Source organism: Vipera ursinii, assembly GCF_947247035.1.
Source record: "Vipera ursinii genome assembly, chromosome: 5".
Classification (NCBI taxonomy): domain Eukaryota; kingdom Metazoa; phylum Chordata; class Lepidosauria; order Squamata; family Viperidae; genus Vipera; species Vipera ursinii.
This window is the reverse complement of record NC_139518.1, coordinates 48,172,971-48,193,570: the sequence shown is the minus strand read 5'-3', so window position 1 is coordinate 48,193,570 and position 20,600 is coordinate 48,172,971. Positions and strand designations below refer to the sequence as shown.

At 38.6% G+C, this 20,600-nt stretch overlaps 1 protein-coding gene and 1 long non-coding RNA gene across 2 annotated transcripts in view; both read left to right on the top strand.

The window, feature by feature from the left end:
• LOC310641075 overlaps positions 1-20,600 on the top strand; it is a 186,749-nt gene that overhangs the window by 122,033 nt on the left and 44,116 nt on the right. The gene's annotated exons all lie outside the window — the stretch shown is intronic.
• Positions 1-20,600, top strand: part of SH3PXD2A (SH3 and PX domains 2A) — a gene marked incomplete at its 3' end in the record, with an annotated part of 113,855 nt that overhangs the window by 70,595 nt on the left and 22,660 nt on the right. Inside the window, exons 3-4 of the mRNA XM_083363759.1 lie at positions 14,366-14,479; positions 18,283-18,366. Coding sequence (XP_083219885.1) covers positions 14,366-14,479; positions 18,283-18,366 — 198 coding nt within the window. The remainder of the gene's footprint in view (positions 1-14,365; positions 14,480-18,282; positions 18,367-20,600) is intronic.

The following is a 20,600-nucleotide window of genomic DNA, read 5'->3' as shown; positions in this document are numbered from 1 at the left end:
TTGAATAATTCAAATAGATTTGGTTTTTTTATGCCTCTCATTTTTGATGCAGCAAAAGTAAATATAATACCAACTGAAAAATGCACTCCTATTTGAATTTGGTTTCATGGAAAAATGTTCAGAAAGAACAGAAAACATAACTGAAAATGTCATTGGAGGGAAAATATCTTTGGACTGCCTATTTAAGGAAGGATGATCTATTGCCAGCCATTTCCTGCAACTAAGTCTGGTCTCATGCAATTGTACATCGAAGAAGCCTAAAGGCATTTTGCTCACACACAAAAGCATGCTTGACTAATGAATGGACCATGATTTGTCAGTACTAAAGATATTTGCTTCATGACTAAAACCAGTAAATAGTTCCCTTTTCCACTTCTGACTTCTTTTTATTCCCTTTACTATATGATGGGATCTTTTTGATATATATATATATGTCACAAATTCAAATGGTCCTGTTTTGCTGAGCCCTGGAAATCAAAAACAAGTTTTCCTGCATGTTTGGGATTGGAGTGATATTTCCTCTGATAAATTGGCCATTTCTTTTTGTGATTATATCTGTTAAGATTAGAATGCTAATATCTTTTTTGTGAATGTCTGGGCAAGGTAGAAAACATCAAGTAGTTCTTGATGTTTTTTAAATAAAGTACCGTGGATTCTTAATTGGGTGGGTCTAGGAATTCACAAAATCACTCTGCATTGAAATTCTGACAATGTATTTCCCAATTCTTGCAAATGTCTCTTTTTCCTCTGAGTGGTTTGGCCCAAATTTCAAAAAATTAACAACTAGAAAGCTTGGGTAGGGTACTTTGAAGAAACTGCTACTAAGCAATACTTGACTGGATGAGATGGTCTATAATCTGACTAATGATAAGGCAGCTTCAATAATTTCTACCTTTGCTTTCCTTAGGCTGGAAGGTTTTTTCTCTTTGATAGCAACTTCCATTTCACAGTGTTTGAAGCAAGGGAACTTTCTCATAACCTGCTATCTCAGAATCTTTTAACCAGGGGATAACAGGGATTGAACTTGGGACTTCCTGCCAGCAAAGCGAGTATCTTGCCACAAAACTATGATCCAAAGTATTTTATATATTCCAAAACTTTTATATATTGTAAGCTTTTATTTTAAGCAATTCATCAAAAGTAAAGATACAGAAATACTTCATACTTCCACTTGTACATGAAAAACTAAACTTAAGAAATCACAATAATCTTACTCTTTTAATGGTGGGAACTTCTAATAATTTTCTTTGGGCTGGTATGTTACTAGTATACAAAAGACACTCTGTTTTATTGATTGTCTAATCCTAGGATGGTAGTAAAAATGAAGTACCCCAACGTAAGGAATGTATTTAAGATCTAAAAATGAATGAAGCCTAATAAATTAAATTCTGGCAAAACATACTATGTTATAGGTAAGATAGTCTGGCTATTCTAAATGGGACTATATTTTCTTGAAGGAAGCAAGTGCAAAGAAGTCTTGTCCAACCACTGTTTCTCTGTTGAAGTAATGGTGTTGCTAACAATGTTTATCAGATTTCACATGATATGTGAACTAGAGTCTTATTTCTAACCTTGAATGTAGTAATTCATTATATATGAGGCTTTAGTTCAGGGGTCTCCAACCTTAGCAACTTGAAGACTGTGGACTTCAACTCCCAGAATTCATCAGCCAGCAAAGCTATTGAAGACCCCTGCTTTAGTTGGTTTAAAATATAGAGGCCAAACACTACCACTACCTTCATATTTTCTGATTCAAAGGGCTGGTTGTTGTATTTATGTACCACAATAGCTTGAAACTTGGAAGGCTGCTTATTGTAATACTGACCTTGAGATTAAGTGTCCATATTGGAGGATTGCTCTTAATTCTGTTGCATGCCATTTTGTAATTCTGGACACCCTCCCAAATGAAATCCATTAGAATAATCTTCATGTGACATTGTTCAGAAAGAAGTTCCTGTTTTGCTACCGTATATGTTTATTTTTCTGCTACACATGTTTTATTACTGTTTAGAATTATATTTTGGTTGCTAAATGTTCCTTTCCTATATTTTATTCCATTTAAAAGTAATCTTGTCTTTTTTCAGTAATTGCATTTTAACTGTTGTGTTGCCTATCGCTATCAATATTGTTAATAGAACAGTGGGATATTATAATGTGAATAGTATGGTACAGGGGTTAAGGTGTTGGAAAAGGATTGGGAAGAGCCAGGTTCTAGATCTGTCCCTTAGCCATGAAAGTTCGTATTGTCTTAGCTGATGCTGCCCAACAGGACTGTTGTTTGGGGAGAAAATGGGAGGGTGTACAATAGACACCTTTCTTCACTTTTAGAAGAAAGATGGGATTTAATAGTTACAATAATATTAACAACTGGGTCATTTTTTCCTGTCTATAAGCTATATGTACAGTATATAGTTTTGCTGTCTTAAGTAAGATTTGGCAGCTACAGAGAATTAAACTTTGTTCAGAAAAAGAAAGCAATGTGATAGGCTTTGCAGCTGTTCTTTGATCATTTGCCAAAATTACTTAGCTGATATGTAGAAATAAATGATTATCTTGCATTAGTAACCTTGCTTTCACTGTATGCACGTTTTCCTCACGCAAGAGAACTAACTGCTGAAAATGGGTTAATTCTGATCTGAACTTAAGATTCAGGTGCAGTGTAATGTTATTTTTTCAAGGGTGCAGTTTCTGAATCATCCACCATGCTATGTTATGATAAAATGCAATTAGACTTAAGTACTTTGAAAAAAAAGTTCAGATATCTAAACACTATTTGTGCGGTGTGGTTTTGAAACATAAAAATTAAAAGCAGAGCAGGACAAATATGCGAATAAACACATATAAATCTAGTAAAATTTAGAAATAATAGTTTATACCAACTTCTTACTAGCATTGTTCTGTTACATGCCCTCTTACTCTCTTTCTAAACTACAGGGAAATAATAATGAATAGAGCAACTACTATTAATAGAAAGTTTCAGCAATTGCTGATAGAAGTATGGAAATATTTGGAATAGCTATTTGGCAGCACACATAACAGAATGGTTGGTATAAATCCCTAAAGAGACCAGTTGTTAGACATGCTAGATTTGATTATTGATCTATTGCCCAAAATGCAAGGAACAGTTTAAACCTTCCTCTCTGCCCTGCTCTCTTTTTTTTTAAAAAAAAGATGTCATGTTCTCTAGTCAGCCCTTAAATTTTGGACAAGTACTAGATGTTCTTTGATTGACAGAATAAAAGGATTATTCTGAAATGTAAACAGCTCCATTATGTGAAGTTACTGTGTTTTGAAATTTTGTGTATTTCTTGAATGCCTCTAAAATGGAAAAAATGTGTCCGTTGCATCAGTATAGAATAGGGCAGGGCTTTTTTTCTCATAGAACGCTCAGAACGGAGTTCCGGCACCTTTTTTGGATGGAACCTTGTAGGGTAGGCAAGGTGGGTTATATGACATATGTGAGTTCCGGCACCTTTTTCTTTTACAAAAAAAGCACTGGAATAGGGAATGTCAGAAAAGCCAGCTTTTTAAGAAAGGTGAACTTGGAATGGAAGAACTGTCTCTAGGGCAAGGCTCAACAGATGGACTTTTTTTTTAAAATTCCATTTATATCCCGCCCTTCTCCGAAGACTCAGGGCGGCTTACAAGCTTAGCAGTAGCCTTCATTCTATGTATATGCCTGCTTGTTAGGGCTTTCATACACCCCCCCAAGCGGCATTATTACAAAGTCAGCTTAATTGCCCCCAACAATCTGGGTCCTCATTTTACCTACCTCGGAAGGATGGAAGGCTGAGTCAACCTTGAGCCTGGTGGGATGCGAACCTGCACTAATTGCAGGCAGCTGGTGTTACTTAAGGAGGCATTAGCCCACTGCTCCACCAAGGCTCTTTTTACATTGTTAAGAACAGATTGTCTATCACTGTGTTTTAAGAGGGATTGTTTTCCCCCACCAAACTCTTATATAATGTAATGACTGAACAGCTGTAGAAGGCTACTAAACTAGCTAAGCAATTTGTGAAGCCAAGAATGACTTTACCATTTGATTTTGAATGTGTGTAGATTTGGAATGCGAACCTGTATTATAATGATAGCAGAAATATGTTCTTAACCTAATTTTGGAGAATTAATGCCATTTTTCTTCAGTGGCTGTTATCAGCATAGAAGCAAGAATGAGCCCCATAGTTAATTGACCACATGCAGAAAAAAATTATACAATCCCCTGCAGGTTTGTTTTGTTTTTTGTTCAGGTCCTGCATAGAGATGCAAAGGGTGGAGAAAGAATGAGAGAGAAAGAACAAATAGCCTACAAAATATATTGGTTTCTGAAAAATTAGGTCCTTGCTTCTTAGTTAGGCAATTTTGCTTAAATGGCTAGACAATTTGGGAAAGATGAGAGTCCAGGCAGTTGACCTGATATTTATTTATTAAGAACTATTTCTCTAAGGGAGTTGCAATGTTGTAGGCAAGCAGAATAGTCCAAGCATAACTACTGTGTGATATGTAGCTAATTGTAGCATATGGTTCCAATCAGGCATAGGCAATAAGAATTTGTGGTATATGAGAATATGAAAAGCTGTAATTTAAACAACACTTCTTTTTATGTATGCCCCTAATTGTTCTTTAGTACTTCAGGGATAGGAAAAATAAAAGTATCAAAGTCTTGCTGAACTCCATAGCATCCTCAGCCAGCATGCTATTGGTGAGGAGAACTATGGCTTTTAGTAATGACTGAAAGACCACAGATCTCACATTACTAGGCAAAAGGAAAAAAAACTTCAGAACAGAGATGCATGTATAATTTGTAGAAGGTTTTGAGGTAGTACTTAGATTTCAACATGATTATCAAGAAACCTAAATTCTGGTCTTAAAGTTATCAGTTGGAAGCAGCTTATTTCAGAGTGTTAAAATTGATGCAAGCATTTCAGAGCTTCAAAGCAGTGCCTTTTGTTTAACCTGAACAAAGTAAATGTGATGCCTACGTGTATTTATTGGGGCAATTGGAAGTCAATGTGCAAGGCAGATGTTTGCAGTATATAGCCATTCAGGCTGGATTTTTGTGCTCTCTTGAATGCATAAGATTAATCTGGTTCCCATGAGTTTGCTTATGTTGAATGGTTTACAAAATTGTCACCATGAAGTTCACATTATTTGTCCCTCTCTTCAGCATTTAGTTTTGAATTTAGCTTCAGTTGATTTTGTCTTTAATCGGTTGCACACACCATATCCCAGACATTAGTTCTGCACTTTTAAAAAAAAGCTTCTTATATTTTGCAGTATGTGAATATTTAATTGGCTATTTATAAAATCAGACTATCCAAACTATTTTAGTACTGTAGGTATGGTACATATAGGTTGTCCAATATTTAATATTGATAAGAAATCTAACTTCAATATACTTCCTGAAGTTGTAATAGCTAACAGTACTGTGTTTAGAAAAATAGTTCCATCATGTTCCCCATTTTAGCATTAATCCATTTAATTATGTGCTGCTTTTAAAAATTGCGGGTAGATGTTGTCATTATACTGATGTAATTAGTTCTTTCTGCATTGATTTATATGGGCCAACTAACTACTTGATGCAGTTCTAAGATAATTGATCCTAAGGTTTTTCCAAATCCCAATTATGCTTTCTATTAATCAACCTCTTGTGATGATTTCTTCTTTTCAACATCATTCTAATTTGAATGAGGAAAAATTTAGTAATACTGACATGTCTGTTAGCAAGTTTGGATCTGCAGTTGTATGGCTGAGTGAGTCCAAGACCCAATGTCCAATTGTCATGTCAAGAAGCAGACATTCAAAGAGTAGCCTCATAACAGAAGAAGTTGTTGGAGTAAAGCAAAATTGCACAGAGCCTGCTGCTATTATGGGTTTTCAGTGCTAACTATAGTGCAAACTGTCTCATTCATCCAACATTTGCTTATGAAAAACAATTCGTAGGACCATTTCCATCTAAGTAGGATCAGATGTACATCAGCTTCTGGTCTATTTACTTCTGTGCTATAATTACAACTGTATGTTTAAATCACTGTGCCTCTTGTCCTTTCGTATCACTAAAACAAATACTCATTTTGAGCAGCAAACTATCTGTGTGAAACTGTTTTGAAATGAAATGGCTGTGTCAATTATCTTTCTAGTATTATTTTGTATAGACAGCTGCCAAGGCTAAATATCATATTGAGAGAATCTCTCTCCTACTGTGTAACAATCTAATTAAATTTAAATTCTCCAACTGAGAAAAACAGTACAAATTACGTTTGGAAAACTTTGCTTCTTGGGGAAGTGTTTATGGTATAATTTGTACTGTTTGCTTTTATTCTTTTTGAAACAATTGAGAAGTATGAAATTGAATTTAATAATGTCATACATTAGAGTGCTGAATATTGAAGCACGTACATTCTCACAATTGTAGATCTGAGGACTTAAGAACAAAAAATTAGCCTGCAGGTGATAAGGGTAAGGGTAGCCTGCAAATGATATGGGTAGCAGGATAAAATGGGGTCGGTGTTGTACATTTGACTAATACAAAGAGAAATCAGTAACAATGCTTATGATTTTAAAAAGTATGTCAACAACGGAAAAATAATGAAGGAGCAAGGAGACACAAGGTCAGATATCTACATGTGTTATTTCAGTGTTTTTATAATGGCCAGGGATATTAGAAATAGTTTCAAAAATCAGTCTGGCTAAGCTCTAAGACAGGTTTTTCTAGACTTCATATATCCAGTTCTCCTCAAAATGGTTGGAGGTAGTTAGTATCAGAGTGCAAAGCTTCCCTTAGATTTAAGAGACCACTATCTGTTTTTTGTTACTCCTGCTATTTCAACTATGACTTCCTTACCTGCAGTGGCAAGGAGCCTTGGTGTTATTTCGACATTAGTTGATGGACCCTTATACAAATAGTTATCTTGCTCATAACAAAAAGTTTTTTTTAAATCCCATTTATATCCCGCCCTTCTCCGAAGACTCAGGGCGGCTTACAATTTAAAGCACAAATCAATGTGCTTAGCAATATTTTGCTGATCTCTAGGGAGAGGAGAGATACTGAAAGCCTGAGAGATGGAATTGGAAACCATAGTATTGGCCTAACTGGTAAAAAAAAAGAAAGAAAAGTGGAGTTCATAAGCAAAGGTAGAGTCACTCAGTGTAGCAGTGGGACATAGGATACAGTGTAGAGCCAAAACAATCCAGACTCAAATGTGTTGGCCTAACTGGTAAAAAAAACAAGTGGAGTTCATAAATGGGAGCGAAGGTAGAGTCACTCAGTGTAGCAGTGGGACATAGGATACAGTGTAGAGCCAAAACAATCCAGACTCAAATGTGTTGCAAGCAGAAAAAGGGTATTTAAAGTGCTGATAATCAGACAGAGGCAGCAAATTATTGTAAATTTAAAGTCGTGCACTCTTATGCTCTGTATTTCATTTATACCAGATGGAAACTATTCTCTAAGTTGCATAGTGAAGGAATGCTAAAGCTCAGTATTTGCCAAAAATCAGTCAGGTAGTGAATCTACAGGCAAAATTATTAAGTTAAATAATAGTTTGCTTCTGACTATATGCAAATGTTTTTGAATAAGTGTTGCTGTTTCTCCCCACAACCGTTTCTCTTCCTCACACCAAGCATTTATTATAGAGACTGTTATGTTTCGGGTTTAGACGAGCAGGAAAGAGGCCAGGCAGATGAGTACAGAAGAATAATTGCTTTATTCATAACTATAACTGTACTGAGGGTTAGGGGTATCCATGCAGTCTATATAGTTTCACATAGTCTGGACAACCAATCAGATTGAACCCATCATTCCCACCAAGTTGACTGCAGCCCGGACTGGAAAGTCCCATCTGTGTTGCTGGAGAACCGTTAGCATTCCAGCGTACACTTGATAAGGTCTTCCCAAAAGCTCAATACATAACACCCCTTTCCCTTTTAAGGAACAGACAATCTAACCCTTGACATTTAAGGATTATGATTCACTCCCAACCTCCAATTGTTTAATTGAATGTTTGACCCCATTCAAGGTAGAATATTCATAACGCGACCTTGTCGGACGTGCAATGTATATGTTGCATGCAATGAGACTAAAGAGCCTTGCTGTTCTGTCAGTAGTATTACACCACCCAAAATTACAAGTGGACTACAATGAAATTAAAAAACGATTCTCTGAGAGATTTACTCCCAGTTAATCCCTTTTTCAGTATGCAATGCAACCTAATACCTGTTGATCCCCAGAAAACAATGGGCATGCCCACAAGCTGGTAATCAGTTTTACACAATGTTTGGTCTTATTTGACTACATAGTCAACAAGGTATGCAGGTGATCTGTGAGGCTGTGAGGAACGTCTTTGAGTTCCACCCACTTTGTGGTGTACCAATTTATCAGACACGCCAGGTGAGTTTGTGCTCTCCTGTGCTGGAGAATCTGAGGATGGAGGATTGCTCTGGCTGGCCTCACCTGGTGGGCCCACCCCAGAGTCAAAACTTGAAGCAGAGTGAGAGTCTGGTTGATCCGACTGGTCAGGGGTTCCATGTTGCACCTCCGTGCTGTCCTGGTCCTCTTCAGACTTGAAACCTGCTGTGTGCTGAAAATGCTGATAGGGAGGATAAGAGCTAGCCTGTGTGCCAGCTTGATAACTATGAGAGGGACTAGTACCCCCATACTCAGTGACTATTCTGGAAATCTCTTTCTTAGTTGGTCCACATGCCGTCTTACCAGACGCCCTCCCTCCACCCCTATGGTGTAAGATAGGGGCCTTGATTTGTCAACCACCTTCCCCGGAACCCACAAATGTCCTGGCCCATAATTTCTGGCCCAGACCAAATAACCAGGTTGTAGCCCCCTCGGGGGTTTGGGTTGAGCAGCATCTGATGCCACTCTGTCAGGATGAAGTCTGTCCAGCTTAGTGATGAGGCGTCTGCCCCAGCGAAGCTCCGCAGGACTTTTTCCAGTGGCTGTACAAGGTGTGGAGTGTTGACAAAGTAAGAAGTCTGCTAGTCTGTGGTGCCAGTCACCTGTGATGATGCGCTTGAGTGCATCCTTGGTTGTTCTCACCATTTGTTCTGCTTGTCCATTCGATGATGGAGGAAATGGTGCAGATGTGGCATGTCTGATCATGTTTGCTCTGAGGAAAGCCTGAAACTCAGCAGCAGTAAATTGAGCCCCATTATCTGAAACCATGACATCAGGTAGCCCATGTGTGGCAAAAAGTTTCCTCAGCACCTGGATGGTCCTAGCAGTAGTCATATTGGGGACTGGAACTACTTCCAGCCATTTTGAGTGGCTATCCACTACAACTAAGAATAGCTGTCCTTGAAAAGGCCCAGCATAATCAATATGAATCCTGGACCAGGGCGTGTGAGTTGCCTCCCATCTATGGGCAGGTGCCTGAGGCATTTCAGGTCTTGATCTTTGGCATATATAGCAACCGTGTACCTGCTCCTCAACAGCCTTATCTAAACCAGGCCACTACAGGTAGCTTCTAGCTAATGCTTTCATGTGCACTAAACCAGGGTGTCCCTCATGCAAGGACTGTAGTACTCTATCCCTCAAGACTGAGGGAATAATAACTCTATTACCCCATAACAAACATCCTTTGTGTGCAGACAACTCATGCCTTCTAATAAAATAACTCTGGAATTCAGGACCTGGACTTCTGTCTTGCCATCCCGTGAATACCCATGACAATACTGTACTTAGAATTCTATCTGTAGCAGTTTCAGCAGCAATGTCCCCAGCATGGAGGGGGAATTCAGGTAACTCCTGTATGGACAGTATTTGTGCAGCAGGGGCTGGATCAGGATCTATAAGAGCTAAGGGTAGCCTACTGAGGCCATCTGTATGGCCCATTTCCTTTCCAGGTTTGTGAATCATCTTGAAATTATAAGCAGACAAAAATATGGACCACCTGAGCATTCTAGGTGATAATATGTGGGGGGTTTGCTTATCTGTTGTGAATAAGCCCAAAAGAGGTTTGTGATCAGTAAATACAGTGAATTTTCTTCCATATAAATAATCATGGAATTTTTTTGACCCCAGCCACTATAGCTAAGGCTTCCTTATCAATTTGTGCATAATTTCTTTCAGCAACAGATAATGTTCTAGAATAATATGCTATGGGAACTTGCTTCCCATTTTTCTCTAAGTGGCTTAGAACAGTTCCCACTCCATAAGGAGATGCATCACAGCAATGCAAACAGGTTTAGATTTTATATAATGTGTGACAGTAGATTTGTCTGACAACAGGCCCTTAAGGTCCTGAAAACTCCTCCCATGTACATTAGTCCAATTCCAGACAGCCTTCTTGTCAAGTAGCCTGTGGAGGGGCTCTGCTATAGCTGCCTTATGAGGCAGAAATGTATGATAAAAATTCAATAAACCCAAAAATGCTTGTAATTCTGCTTTATTCTTGGGACTAGGAGCCATTTTGATGGCCTTTACCTTTGATTCTGCAGGGTGGATTCCACTGGCATCTATATGGAATCCCAAAAACTCTGTTGAAGTGACTCCTATACTGCATTTGTTTCTTTTCAATTTAAGGCCTGCGTTGTGTAGCCTGTGCAATACAGCCCTGAAGCTACTGGCCAAAACCTCTTCTGATTCTCCTGCTATGAGAGTATCATCAAAGTATGGGCAAACACCCTGAATGCCCTTGAGTGTGCATTCCATGATTTCTTGAAATATGCCTGGTGCAACGCTTACGCCAAACTGCAACCGTTTGACTTTAAAAGCTCCTTTGTGTGTGACTATAGTTTGAGCAGCTGCTGTGGCCTCATTTACTGGCAGCTGCTGATACGCCTGCGCCAATTCAAGCTTAGCGAAAATGGCACCTCCCTATAAAGAGGCGAGAATATGGCTGACTATTGGAACCGGGTAAGCATGCTGATTTAAAGCTTTGTTTAGGGTGCACTTATAGTCTGTGCATATACGAACTTCTCCATTTGGCTTAAGTGGGGTACGATAGGGGTTTCCCATTCCCCCCTTCAACAGGCTGCAACACTCCTTGTTCCACTAATTTGTCTATTTCAGCTTCGATTTTGTGTTTTAATGTAAACAGAACTCTTCTTGGTTTTATTCTGATTGGCATTACATTAGGGTCTAATTTAAACGAAATAGGCGGCCCTGTGTAGGTTCCCAACTTAGAATCGAACACGTCTGCAAATTCCTCACACACAGTTCTGAAGTCAATACTTTGTGTTCGATTTATGCCTGTTATCTGGATTCCCAATGCCTCAAACCAGTCGTCCTATCAGACTTGTTCGTTGGCCCTCTACCACTACAACATCCAGGTGCCCTAGAAACTTTTTAAATTTTACTGACAGGGTGGCCTCCCCCTTGATTTTAACATGGGCATTCTGAAAGTCGGTCAGAATAATGCTTGAGGGCTTCAATTTCACCCAGTGATTTCTGCGGCTACAAACATAGTTAAATGTCTCATGTGAAATGATCGAGACTGCTGAGCCAGAGTCTAATTCCATTTTACATGGAATGCCTTGTAATTTGATTGAAAATTTAAGCTTGGATTTAAGGGGACGACGAGCCCCTGTGCGGCAGATACTCCTCCAGCTTTTAAAAAACCTCACACTGGTTGGACCCTGGGCCCCGGTACCTCTCCTTGTCGGCTCCCCTGACTGCTGCTTGTGTTGACCCTCTTTTTGACGAGCTCGGCATATGACCGCGATGTGTCCAGTCCTTCCACAGGTCCAACACATGGCCATCCGGAACCTGCAGTTCACGCGAGCATGGTTGCCGCCACAACCCATGCATCTAGGGAAGAAAACTGCATTATAATTGTTCTCTTTTTGTTGAAGTCCGCGTTCTTGTGTTCCTGCTTGCTTCTGCAGCTTGTCTACCTCTGTTTCTTCCTCAAGTGTAGTTTTGCCGCCATATTTTGCGACCTCGTGGTGAATTGACTCTTCGGTTTTGGAAGGTTTGGTTGTTTGTACTACATGTACTGCGCCTCCGGCTGCTTCATCAGCCATTATTTCATCTTGTGCCTCCAACAGTGTTAAATTTGGTTTTGTGAATAGTCTTTGTTGGAGGGCTTTATCTCGAAGGCCGCATACTAACCGATCTCTCAAGCATTCTTCCAAGTTGGAGAATTTGCAAAGATGCGCAGCCTGGCGCAGGCCTGCGATGAACTCTGACGCCGTTTTTTCCGGGCGTTGCACTCTCTGATCAAATTTGAATCTCCACGCCATTTCAGACATTCACAGTTTAAAATGTCCATTCAGCTTTTGCTTGAGGTCAGCAAACGATACTGACTCTATCGGAGTGGGGGCAAATAGGCTCTCCGCTAAATCAAACGTTGCAGGTCCGCATATGCAGAGCAGTGTTGCTGCCTTGAGGCCTTCTTCAGCGATTTGATTTGCCCGTAGGTAATTTTCGATCTGCCCGAGGTACGACGGCCACTCTTCAGGATGGCGAATGTCGAACTCGCAGAGCTTGCCGACCTTTGGCATCTTCTCAACTTCCTGCATTCTGGATCCTGCTTCACGAGCTCAGACGGGTAATTCTGAGCGTGTGGTCGCTAGCGTATTAATACTAGCCGGCCAAAAGAGAGGGGGGAAAAGATGCCTCTTTCCACCGGCATGTAAAACCGATCCCTCGTGACTTCAGCTCTTTGCAAAGCAGGATCCCATCCTCGTCACCACTGTTATGTTTCGAGTTCAGACGAGCAGGAAAGACGCCAGGCAGATTAGTACAGAAGAATAATTACTTTATTCATAACTATAACTGTACTGAGGGTTAGGAGTATCCATGCAGTCTTTATATAGTTTCACATAGTCTGGACAACCAATCAGATTGAACCCATCATTCCCACCAAGTTGACTGCAGCCCGGACTGGAAAGTCCCATCTGTGTTGCTGGAGAACCGTTAGCATTCCAGCATACACTTGATAAGGTCTTCCCAAAAGCTCAATACATAACAGAGACCACTTACTTCAATGAAAGAAGATACATGAGATATTCCTCAAAATTATCCAGGCCTTGTTTTCCAGCTGTGTCTCAACTGCTCCTCTTCATCTATGGCCAAATTGTTTCTATTCCTAGATGAAAAGGAGGAAGATAAATCATATAATAAACAACAGATCTGCATATTCATTTCTACAACTTAATTTGGAGTTGAATGGTCTTGGCCCCTAAATCAGTTTTAAGGGACATGTGTTTCTGAAAGAATGCAATGTTAAAACAGAAGGACATATTATTCTTCATCTCTCAATTGATTAACTGTAATATTGTTTGATTCCCACTGCACAAATTACTGATCAATGTATATATAAAATGAAGTAATCAAATGATATGTTTTACTTCTCAATAATACCATTTTTCTTTATATTTAATGGTGAATGAAGCAGAAAGAACCTGCCAAGAGTTAAAGATTGCTTTTAACACTGGAGAGTAAAAAGGATTATAAATTGCATTTGAATGGATTTTAGTCAGCTAAAGCAGAAATCCATTTCCTGGATAAATATTATTTCATTTTAAAGAATTAGCATCTGTTTTTAGGAATGGAAAAATATCTAATTCCACAAAATTTGTTTTTTGTGTGTGCATGTATGCCTTTGAATCAGTCTTGACTCCTGGCAACTGAGTGGCTGCAATTTTCTTTGCAAGATTTTCAGAAGTGCCATTGCCTCCTTCCTAGGGCTGAGAGATTGCGACAAGCCCAAAGTCACCCAGCTGGTTTTGTGCCTAATGTAGGACTAGAATTCAGTCTCCTGGTGGTTCTGAATTCCATGAAATACAGAATATCAAAATAGCAGCAGTATGGAGCACCTACATCTCCATTTTATTTATGTACTTGAACCTAAATACTTTCAAGGACTTCAACAATATTTAAACATTCACATATATAATTAATTTGGGCTAAACTGATTACCTAACAAGCACATAACTTAATATGGGAAAATTAGGTATGGATCCTCTATTTTCATTCTTGGCAACTTATTCACTCCTTTTCAACTGCAGATTGTGAGCTGTAGAAAATATTCAGTTATAAATTTGTTACATAACTAAAGGCAAGCTGTCACTTTCCAGATTCCCTTCTCCTCCTCATATGTCTATTAAGTATTTGAATTCCAGATTAACAGTTGATCTCAAACACAAGTTCTCCAATTCTGCATATGCCAGCAAGGAATCTCAGGAAGACTTCCAGAGTTACTTCTGGAGAAGAACAAACATCACCCACACTTTTTTTTTTACTCTCTCCGTAGATCCTTAAAAGTGAAGTACACAAAAACAGTTTGCAGTAGGTTCTATGACAGCTATTTGGCTTCTATATATTTCTCTATTATAGTATTAATTTTATCCCACAATGAGAGTTTTTAAGAACTTGCTTGTCTATAGCAACAATCTTGCTGTATCCTTACAGGTTGGTGGTTTGTAAGTACTTCGGAAGAGCAAGGCTGGGTCCCTGCAACTTACTTGGAATCCCAAAGTGGAATTAGAGATGATTCTGAAATTAACATGTCCAAAAGAGGAGAAGGTAAGAGAACCTGATTCACTTTCAGGCACTTATCTGCATTCAAATATAGTGCAGCTAAAAATGGAGAAGCAAGGAAGTGTAAAAATTTATTACTGTGATCCAGAGCTTCTTGATTATAAGAATAGGGCCCATGGGGAATATAAGAAATATTCATTTTTTGAATTATACAGAAAAATATAGAAAGTGTAATAAAAGTATTCAACATAATTGTTAATTCTGTATGATAATAGCAATGCAAAATGTCTAGCAATTACCTGGAATAATTATAATAGTGGTTTATATTGGTAATATATTCCTATTAATTGGCAAGAGATTTAGGATCCAATAACTTCTCATTCCAATTTTCCCTTTAATTTCTTATAGTTGGGAAAGTCTATGTGTCATGTCTATAAAACTCTCAATTTTAAAATATTTTAAAAATGAAATAAATGCTTAATTGTATGCAGATACAATACTTTTGTTCTATTTCACAAGCATATTTGTCTGATTACAGTATGCTATAAAATCTGGCAAATACCCATTCTCCAAAAAGTGCTTTTAGCTAACCTCCTTTGGATAGTGCTAACTGAATCCACCTATTCCCATATATTTGCTCCATTTCAGCATATATTTTTCTCATTATTGCATTCCTATATAAGTTGTTCATCATTTAAACTCTGAGTAACTGTGCACAGAGGACACTTATCATTAAGTTTTGTTGAGGATCCCAGTGCAGTGACAGCCTGATTATATTCCACTGAACTATGCCTAGAAATAAAAAACCAGAATATATTACCACAGCAAAATAATGGAGCGGAGGTAGCTAATACTCCATATTGCAGCATCAGTTTTAACCCAGTTTAAATAGAATTGCAAATGTTGTGGAGAGCAGAGAGCACGTTTTCTGTAATCCATCAGCATTTGCCTTTTGGAGAGCAGAGCACAGATGATGGCCTTTGGCCAGTTGAAGAAAAAAATCTATACAAGTAGAAAGATTCAGCTGACATATTAGATGACGCTGGATGATAGACAATGATATGGCAAAATAATGTTTGATTAGTAGACTAGGGAGGAATCAGTTTTAGATGGGTAATCTACAAAGAGCCAGCTTGGCCCAGTTAAGGCACCAGTTCAAGTCCTACCTTGCCATAAAAGCAAGGTAGGGCCTATTGCTCTCTCTCAACTCAGCCCTCCTCACAGGGCTACTATTGTGGGGATAATAGGAGGAGGGGGGTGTGTTGGTAAAAATAAAAAGGCAGGATACAAATCATAATAATAAAAATTATAAACATAATCAAATTTAACTGGGGCTGTTAATGCAAGCTTACATATTTAATGCAAGCTTACAGAAAGCAGGGCTGCTTAACTCATTCTTTGCATCAGTCTTCACACAAAAGGAAACTACAGCCCAACATACAAAAAAAAACCACTGCAAAAGACAAACTAGAAACAAAAATTAAAATAAGCAAGAAAATGGTAAGAGAACACCTTTCTGACCTTGACGAACATAAATCACCAGGACCGGACAGATTACATCCCAGTGTTCTGAAGGAGCTGGCAGATGCTATCTCAGAACCATTGCACCATATGTTTCAAAACACCTGGAGCACCGGGGAAGCACCTGAGGTTTGGAAACTGGCTGATGTGGTTCCCATCTTCAAGAAAAGGAAACTAGAGACCAGTCAGTCTAACATCAATACCTGGGAAGATCCTAGAAAAGATAATAAAAAAAACCAGATCTGCGAACAACTAGAACAGACATGTCAAACACAAGGCCCGGGGGCCGGATTCGGCCCGCAACATGGTTTCATGTGGCCCGCGAAGCCATCCTGGAAACAGTGAGGGAACGGCCCCCACTGCCTTGGCCCTGGCACAGAGACCCTCCTTCTGCCAGAGACCCTCAGATCTGTCCCACTCCTGCCCAGGCCCCCATAGGCACCCTTGATGCCAACGATGTAGAGCTGGCCACGCCTACCCAGTAGGCCATACGCACTCTAGCCACACCCACCCAGTAGGCCACGCCCACCCAGGCCACACCCTCCCAGCCCCCTGAGGGCAACCGCAATGCTGATAGGGCCCTCAATGAAATTGAGTTTGACACCCCTGAACTAGAAGGAAACAAAGTTATAACTGGTAGCCAGAAACAAATCATGCCAAAGCAATCTTATTTCATTCTTTGATAAAGTGACTAAATTAGTAGACCAGCAAAATGCTGTGGACATAGTATACTTTGATTTTAATAAGGCATTTTACAAAATAGACCACAATCTACTGCTTGGTGAATTAAAAATAGGTGGAATAGACAACATCACCATCAGATGGATTTGTAGCTGGCTGACAAACCATACTCAATGAGTAGTCCTCAATGGTACTACATCCACATGGAGAGAAGTAAGCAGTGGGGTACTACAAGGCTCCGTCTTAGGCCCAGTACTCTTCAATATCTTCATTAATGACTTATATAAACAGAGGCATTGAATCAAGAACATGCAAAGTATTAGTACCGCTTTATAAAACCCTGGTGAGACCACACCTGGAATACTGCAACCAATTTTGGTCACCATACTACAAAAAAGATGTTGAGACTTTGGAAAAAGTACAGAGAAGAGCAACTAAGATGATCAAAGGCCTGGAGACTAAAATATAAGAAGAACATCTGCAGGACTTGGGTTTGGCTAGTCTAAAGAAAAGAAGAAATAGGGTGACATAATAGCAGTATTCCAGTATTTCAGGGGCTTCCACAAAGAAGAGGTGGTCAAATTATTCTCCAAAGAACCAGAGGGCAGGACAAGAAACAATGGCTGGAAACTGATCAAATAGAGAAGCAAGACTAAAACTGGTAGATTTATTTCTTTCTCTTTGTACATTGAACTTGAAAATATTTGGTTATAAATGCAAGAAACGTGTTACTTTCTGAAAAAAGCAACAGTGAAATGTCCTCTGTGTTCAGCTATTTTAACTATTACAGTATGTCACAAAGAATTCTTTCTTTTTGTACACAAATCAGTCTCTGCATATTGAACAGATAAAATTGTTATATCAGACAGCACATATAAATGCCTTGAATCTCTCTAAATGTCATTGTTAAAAAATCAAAAAATTGGTCTCTGGATAGAAATTGTGTATGCTAATTCTTCCAAGCTTTGGCTCAGTTCATGTCTTTCTGAGATTACTTACACTATTCTCTCATAATTGCCTAAAATATTTTAATTATCTGTTTTGGGGATAGATCAGAGGTGTTCCTTCCTTGTCCTGCTCACACCTCCATGATGTTACCTGTTTCCTGGACCTTACTTCCAATTTACTAGGTTTTAAAGAAATCTTTTTCAAAAAGTCTGAAACCTAAATAAAGAACTGATTTGGATGTTCATTGTTTTAAAGGCTGATTTTGCTTCCAAGAAACAAAAACAAAACAAAACATGCAGCCTCTTATAATTACAGGAGGTCCTCATTTAATGACCATTCATTCAGCAATCTTTCAGACATGTAACAGTGCTACTAACAACAGTGGTAGTTGCAACAAGATCTTGTACTAATTATGGTTGTTGCAGCAACCCAGAGTCACATGATTGCAATTTGTGACTTTCTCTTTTGGCTTCACACAAACAAAGTCAATGTGGAAACCAGCAGGAAGTCAAATGCTATAGTCATGCTTAATGACATGTGGTAAAGTAATCTCATTACATTATTTATCACATCACATTCTTGTTAATGCAAGGTGAAGCTATGCAATGATCATTGTTTTTTGTTCAGTTTGTGTTCTCCATCCATCACATTTTAAGTTTCTTTTCTTTTTTATGCTTTCATCCATTTTTCCAAAATAGTTTCTAAGAGACGCAAGGCTCACCTGAGGCGCTTGGACCGGCGATGGACACTGGGAGGGATGGTCAACAGGCAGCAGAGTCGAGGTGAACATTTTTCTGGGATGTGGTCCCTTGAAGGATACACATGCTGGTTGCTGCTGCTTCTCTTGCTATCAGACACTGCTAAGAATGGCTGGCAGCTGCATAAGCTTTGATAGGGCCTTGTTTTCTCACAGCAGAAAGAAGTCTGTTTGCAGTGAAGATAGAGGGCAGTATAATGTTACCTGCATATCAACATATCAAAATAGGAGTCAATGTCATTAGAGGCACTTGTGTTTTTACAAACAATTGTTCTGGTAGTCTAATCTGTAGCAAAACCTGGGAATGTTGAGAATCTTTTTCTGTATTTATTCAAAGGTTTGTATATTCTAGCTTCATGCAGAAAGATATACCTACATTTTTTCTATTTTTTAAAAAAATGGTTAAAAATTACATTATGAGTTCTTCTAAATGAGAAAACAATTTTGGAAACATTCTCAAGAGGAATGTGGCAATCTTACAGTTATGAGAAGGGCAAGAGATAGGTATGTTATGATCAGGCTTTTTATCGACTAATCATCTTTACTATGATCTGTAGTCTCCTTGACCTTCCTTGCTTCCCTAGAGAGATTCTAAGACAGACATATCAAACTTGTGACATCACGTGATGTCACACAATGTATCGGGACAGTTTTGCCATTGCTGGCAATGGGGTGGGCGTGGCTTCCATGTGACGTGTCCAGCCCGGGGCCCGGCAGTTCGACACCCCTGTTCTAGGAGATCAGGAGTTACTACCTCCAATTCAGTTTTTTCATTAGAAGCGTTGTTATTCATAAGAGGAAGTCCTGCCTTTGAGAAGTTTGACATCCCTGGGTTAGAGCAATACAATAATAAACTTCTTGCATATAATGCTTTTGCTTTATACTTTTCAGAAAATAGTAGGTGTTAAAAAACCCCTAAAGTCTTTTATAGTCATGAAATTTGTTATCCTTGGTTGTAGCACAGTCATTTAAAAAAGAAAGACGATAGTTACTGCATGTATTTGAAGCCTGAAGTATTGATTTAATGCCATTTGGAGAGATGTATTTGTTAAAAGGATGCAAGATTAGAGGAATATCTATTATGGTCATAAATGTTCTAAAACATTAATATTAGGTCATCACTGAAGAACAATTCTTAGACACAGAATCTTGGCCTAAATGAGGTGATTTGAAGAAAGGAATGAGTAGAGTGAAAAGATTGCTGACTGAGAGGAAAATGTCTTTAAGAATTATTTTGCGGTTTGGAAAACAGAATTTGAGCTATTGCATTTTGCTTAGGAACCTTAATTAGATCATCTACTAAACAGCATGCCTTTTCTTCCAGTTTTTCCACACATACTCAGATCCTATAGTGATGTTCCATAACTGATACAGTGCCACAAATTAAACAAGTGGATACGTTTCCTTGCTTCAGCTTTTCTGTTACATAGAAAGTAATTAAGATGGAGAACTAGAAATAATCATTTCAATTTTATTTGTGAATTAGAAACTGCCCTGAGGTTGGTGGATAGGCTTTTGTATGGTAGCCACTTGCAGCCACTTGCATCCAGCATTATTATGTTTTTCAACAGGAAGTATCATTGTAGAGGAAATGGCTAGATTTGCTGAACAAATACAATCCAATCTGTAAGGTATATTTATTTCTTGGTTAGTTTGTGGTGTGTGAAGAAATTTACTTGTGGACAAATTTGAGGTGAGCATCAGTTTTCCTTAATGAACTGCTGCTTCCACTTCACTACTTTCCAATTTTGAGCCAGTGTTTCTCTGATGGAAGACCTTTTATCCTTTAGTCTTTTTCTGCCTAGCTTGTCTTTTGGTAAATAAACAAAGTAAATGTTTCAGAATTCATGTTCAATTTTGGATCCATTTTTCCAAAGGAAATGAATCTTTGGAAACCAGACTTGATGATGGGTAAACTTCAGCTGTTTAGTAGTTATATATTTGACTTCAAGCCTGAAGTCTGAATCATCTAAAACAAGGTTTGCTGTGAGTCAGCTTTTTGTAGCAATATAGCTTATGTCAGCTGTGTGTGTATTTATCATAAAACTTAGTTTAAAAAAGTTAAAACTGCAAAAGGAAATGCTGAACTGGTAATACTTGTAGCAGGAAGTACTACTAATAATAACCACCACAATGTATTGTTGCCAATAACATCTCCAAACTCTTCATTTCAAATTCATTTTGCCCTGTAAAGCATAAAGAGAATTTCTAAAATTCTGAGATACAAAAGACCAGTTTTTGACTGATAAAAATGATTTT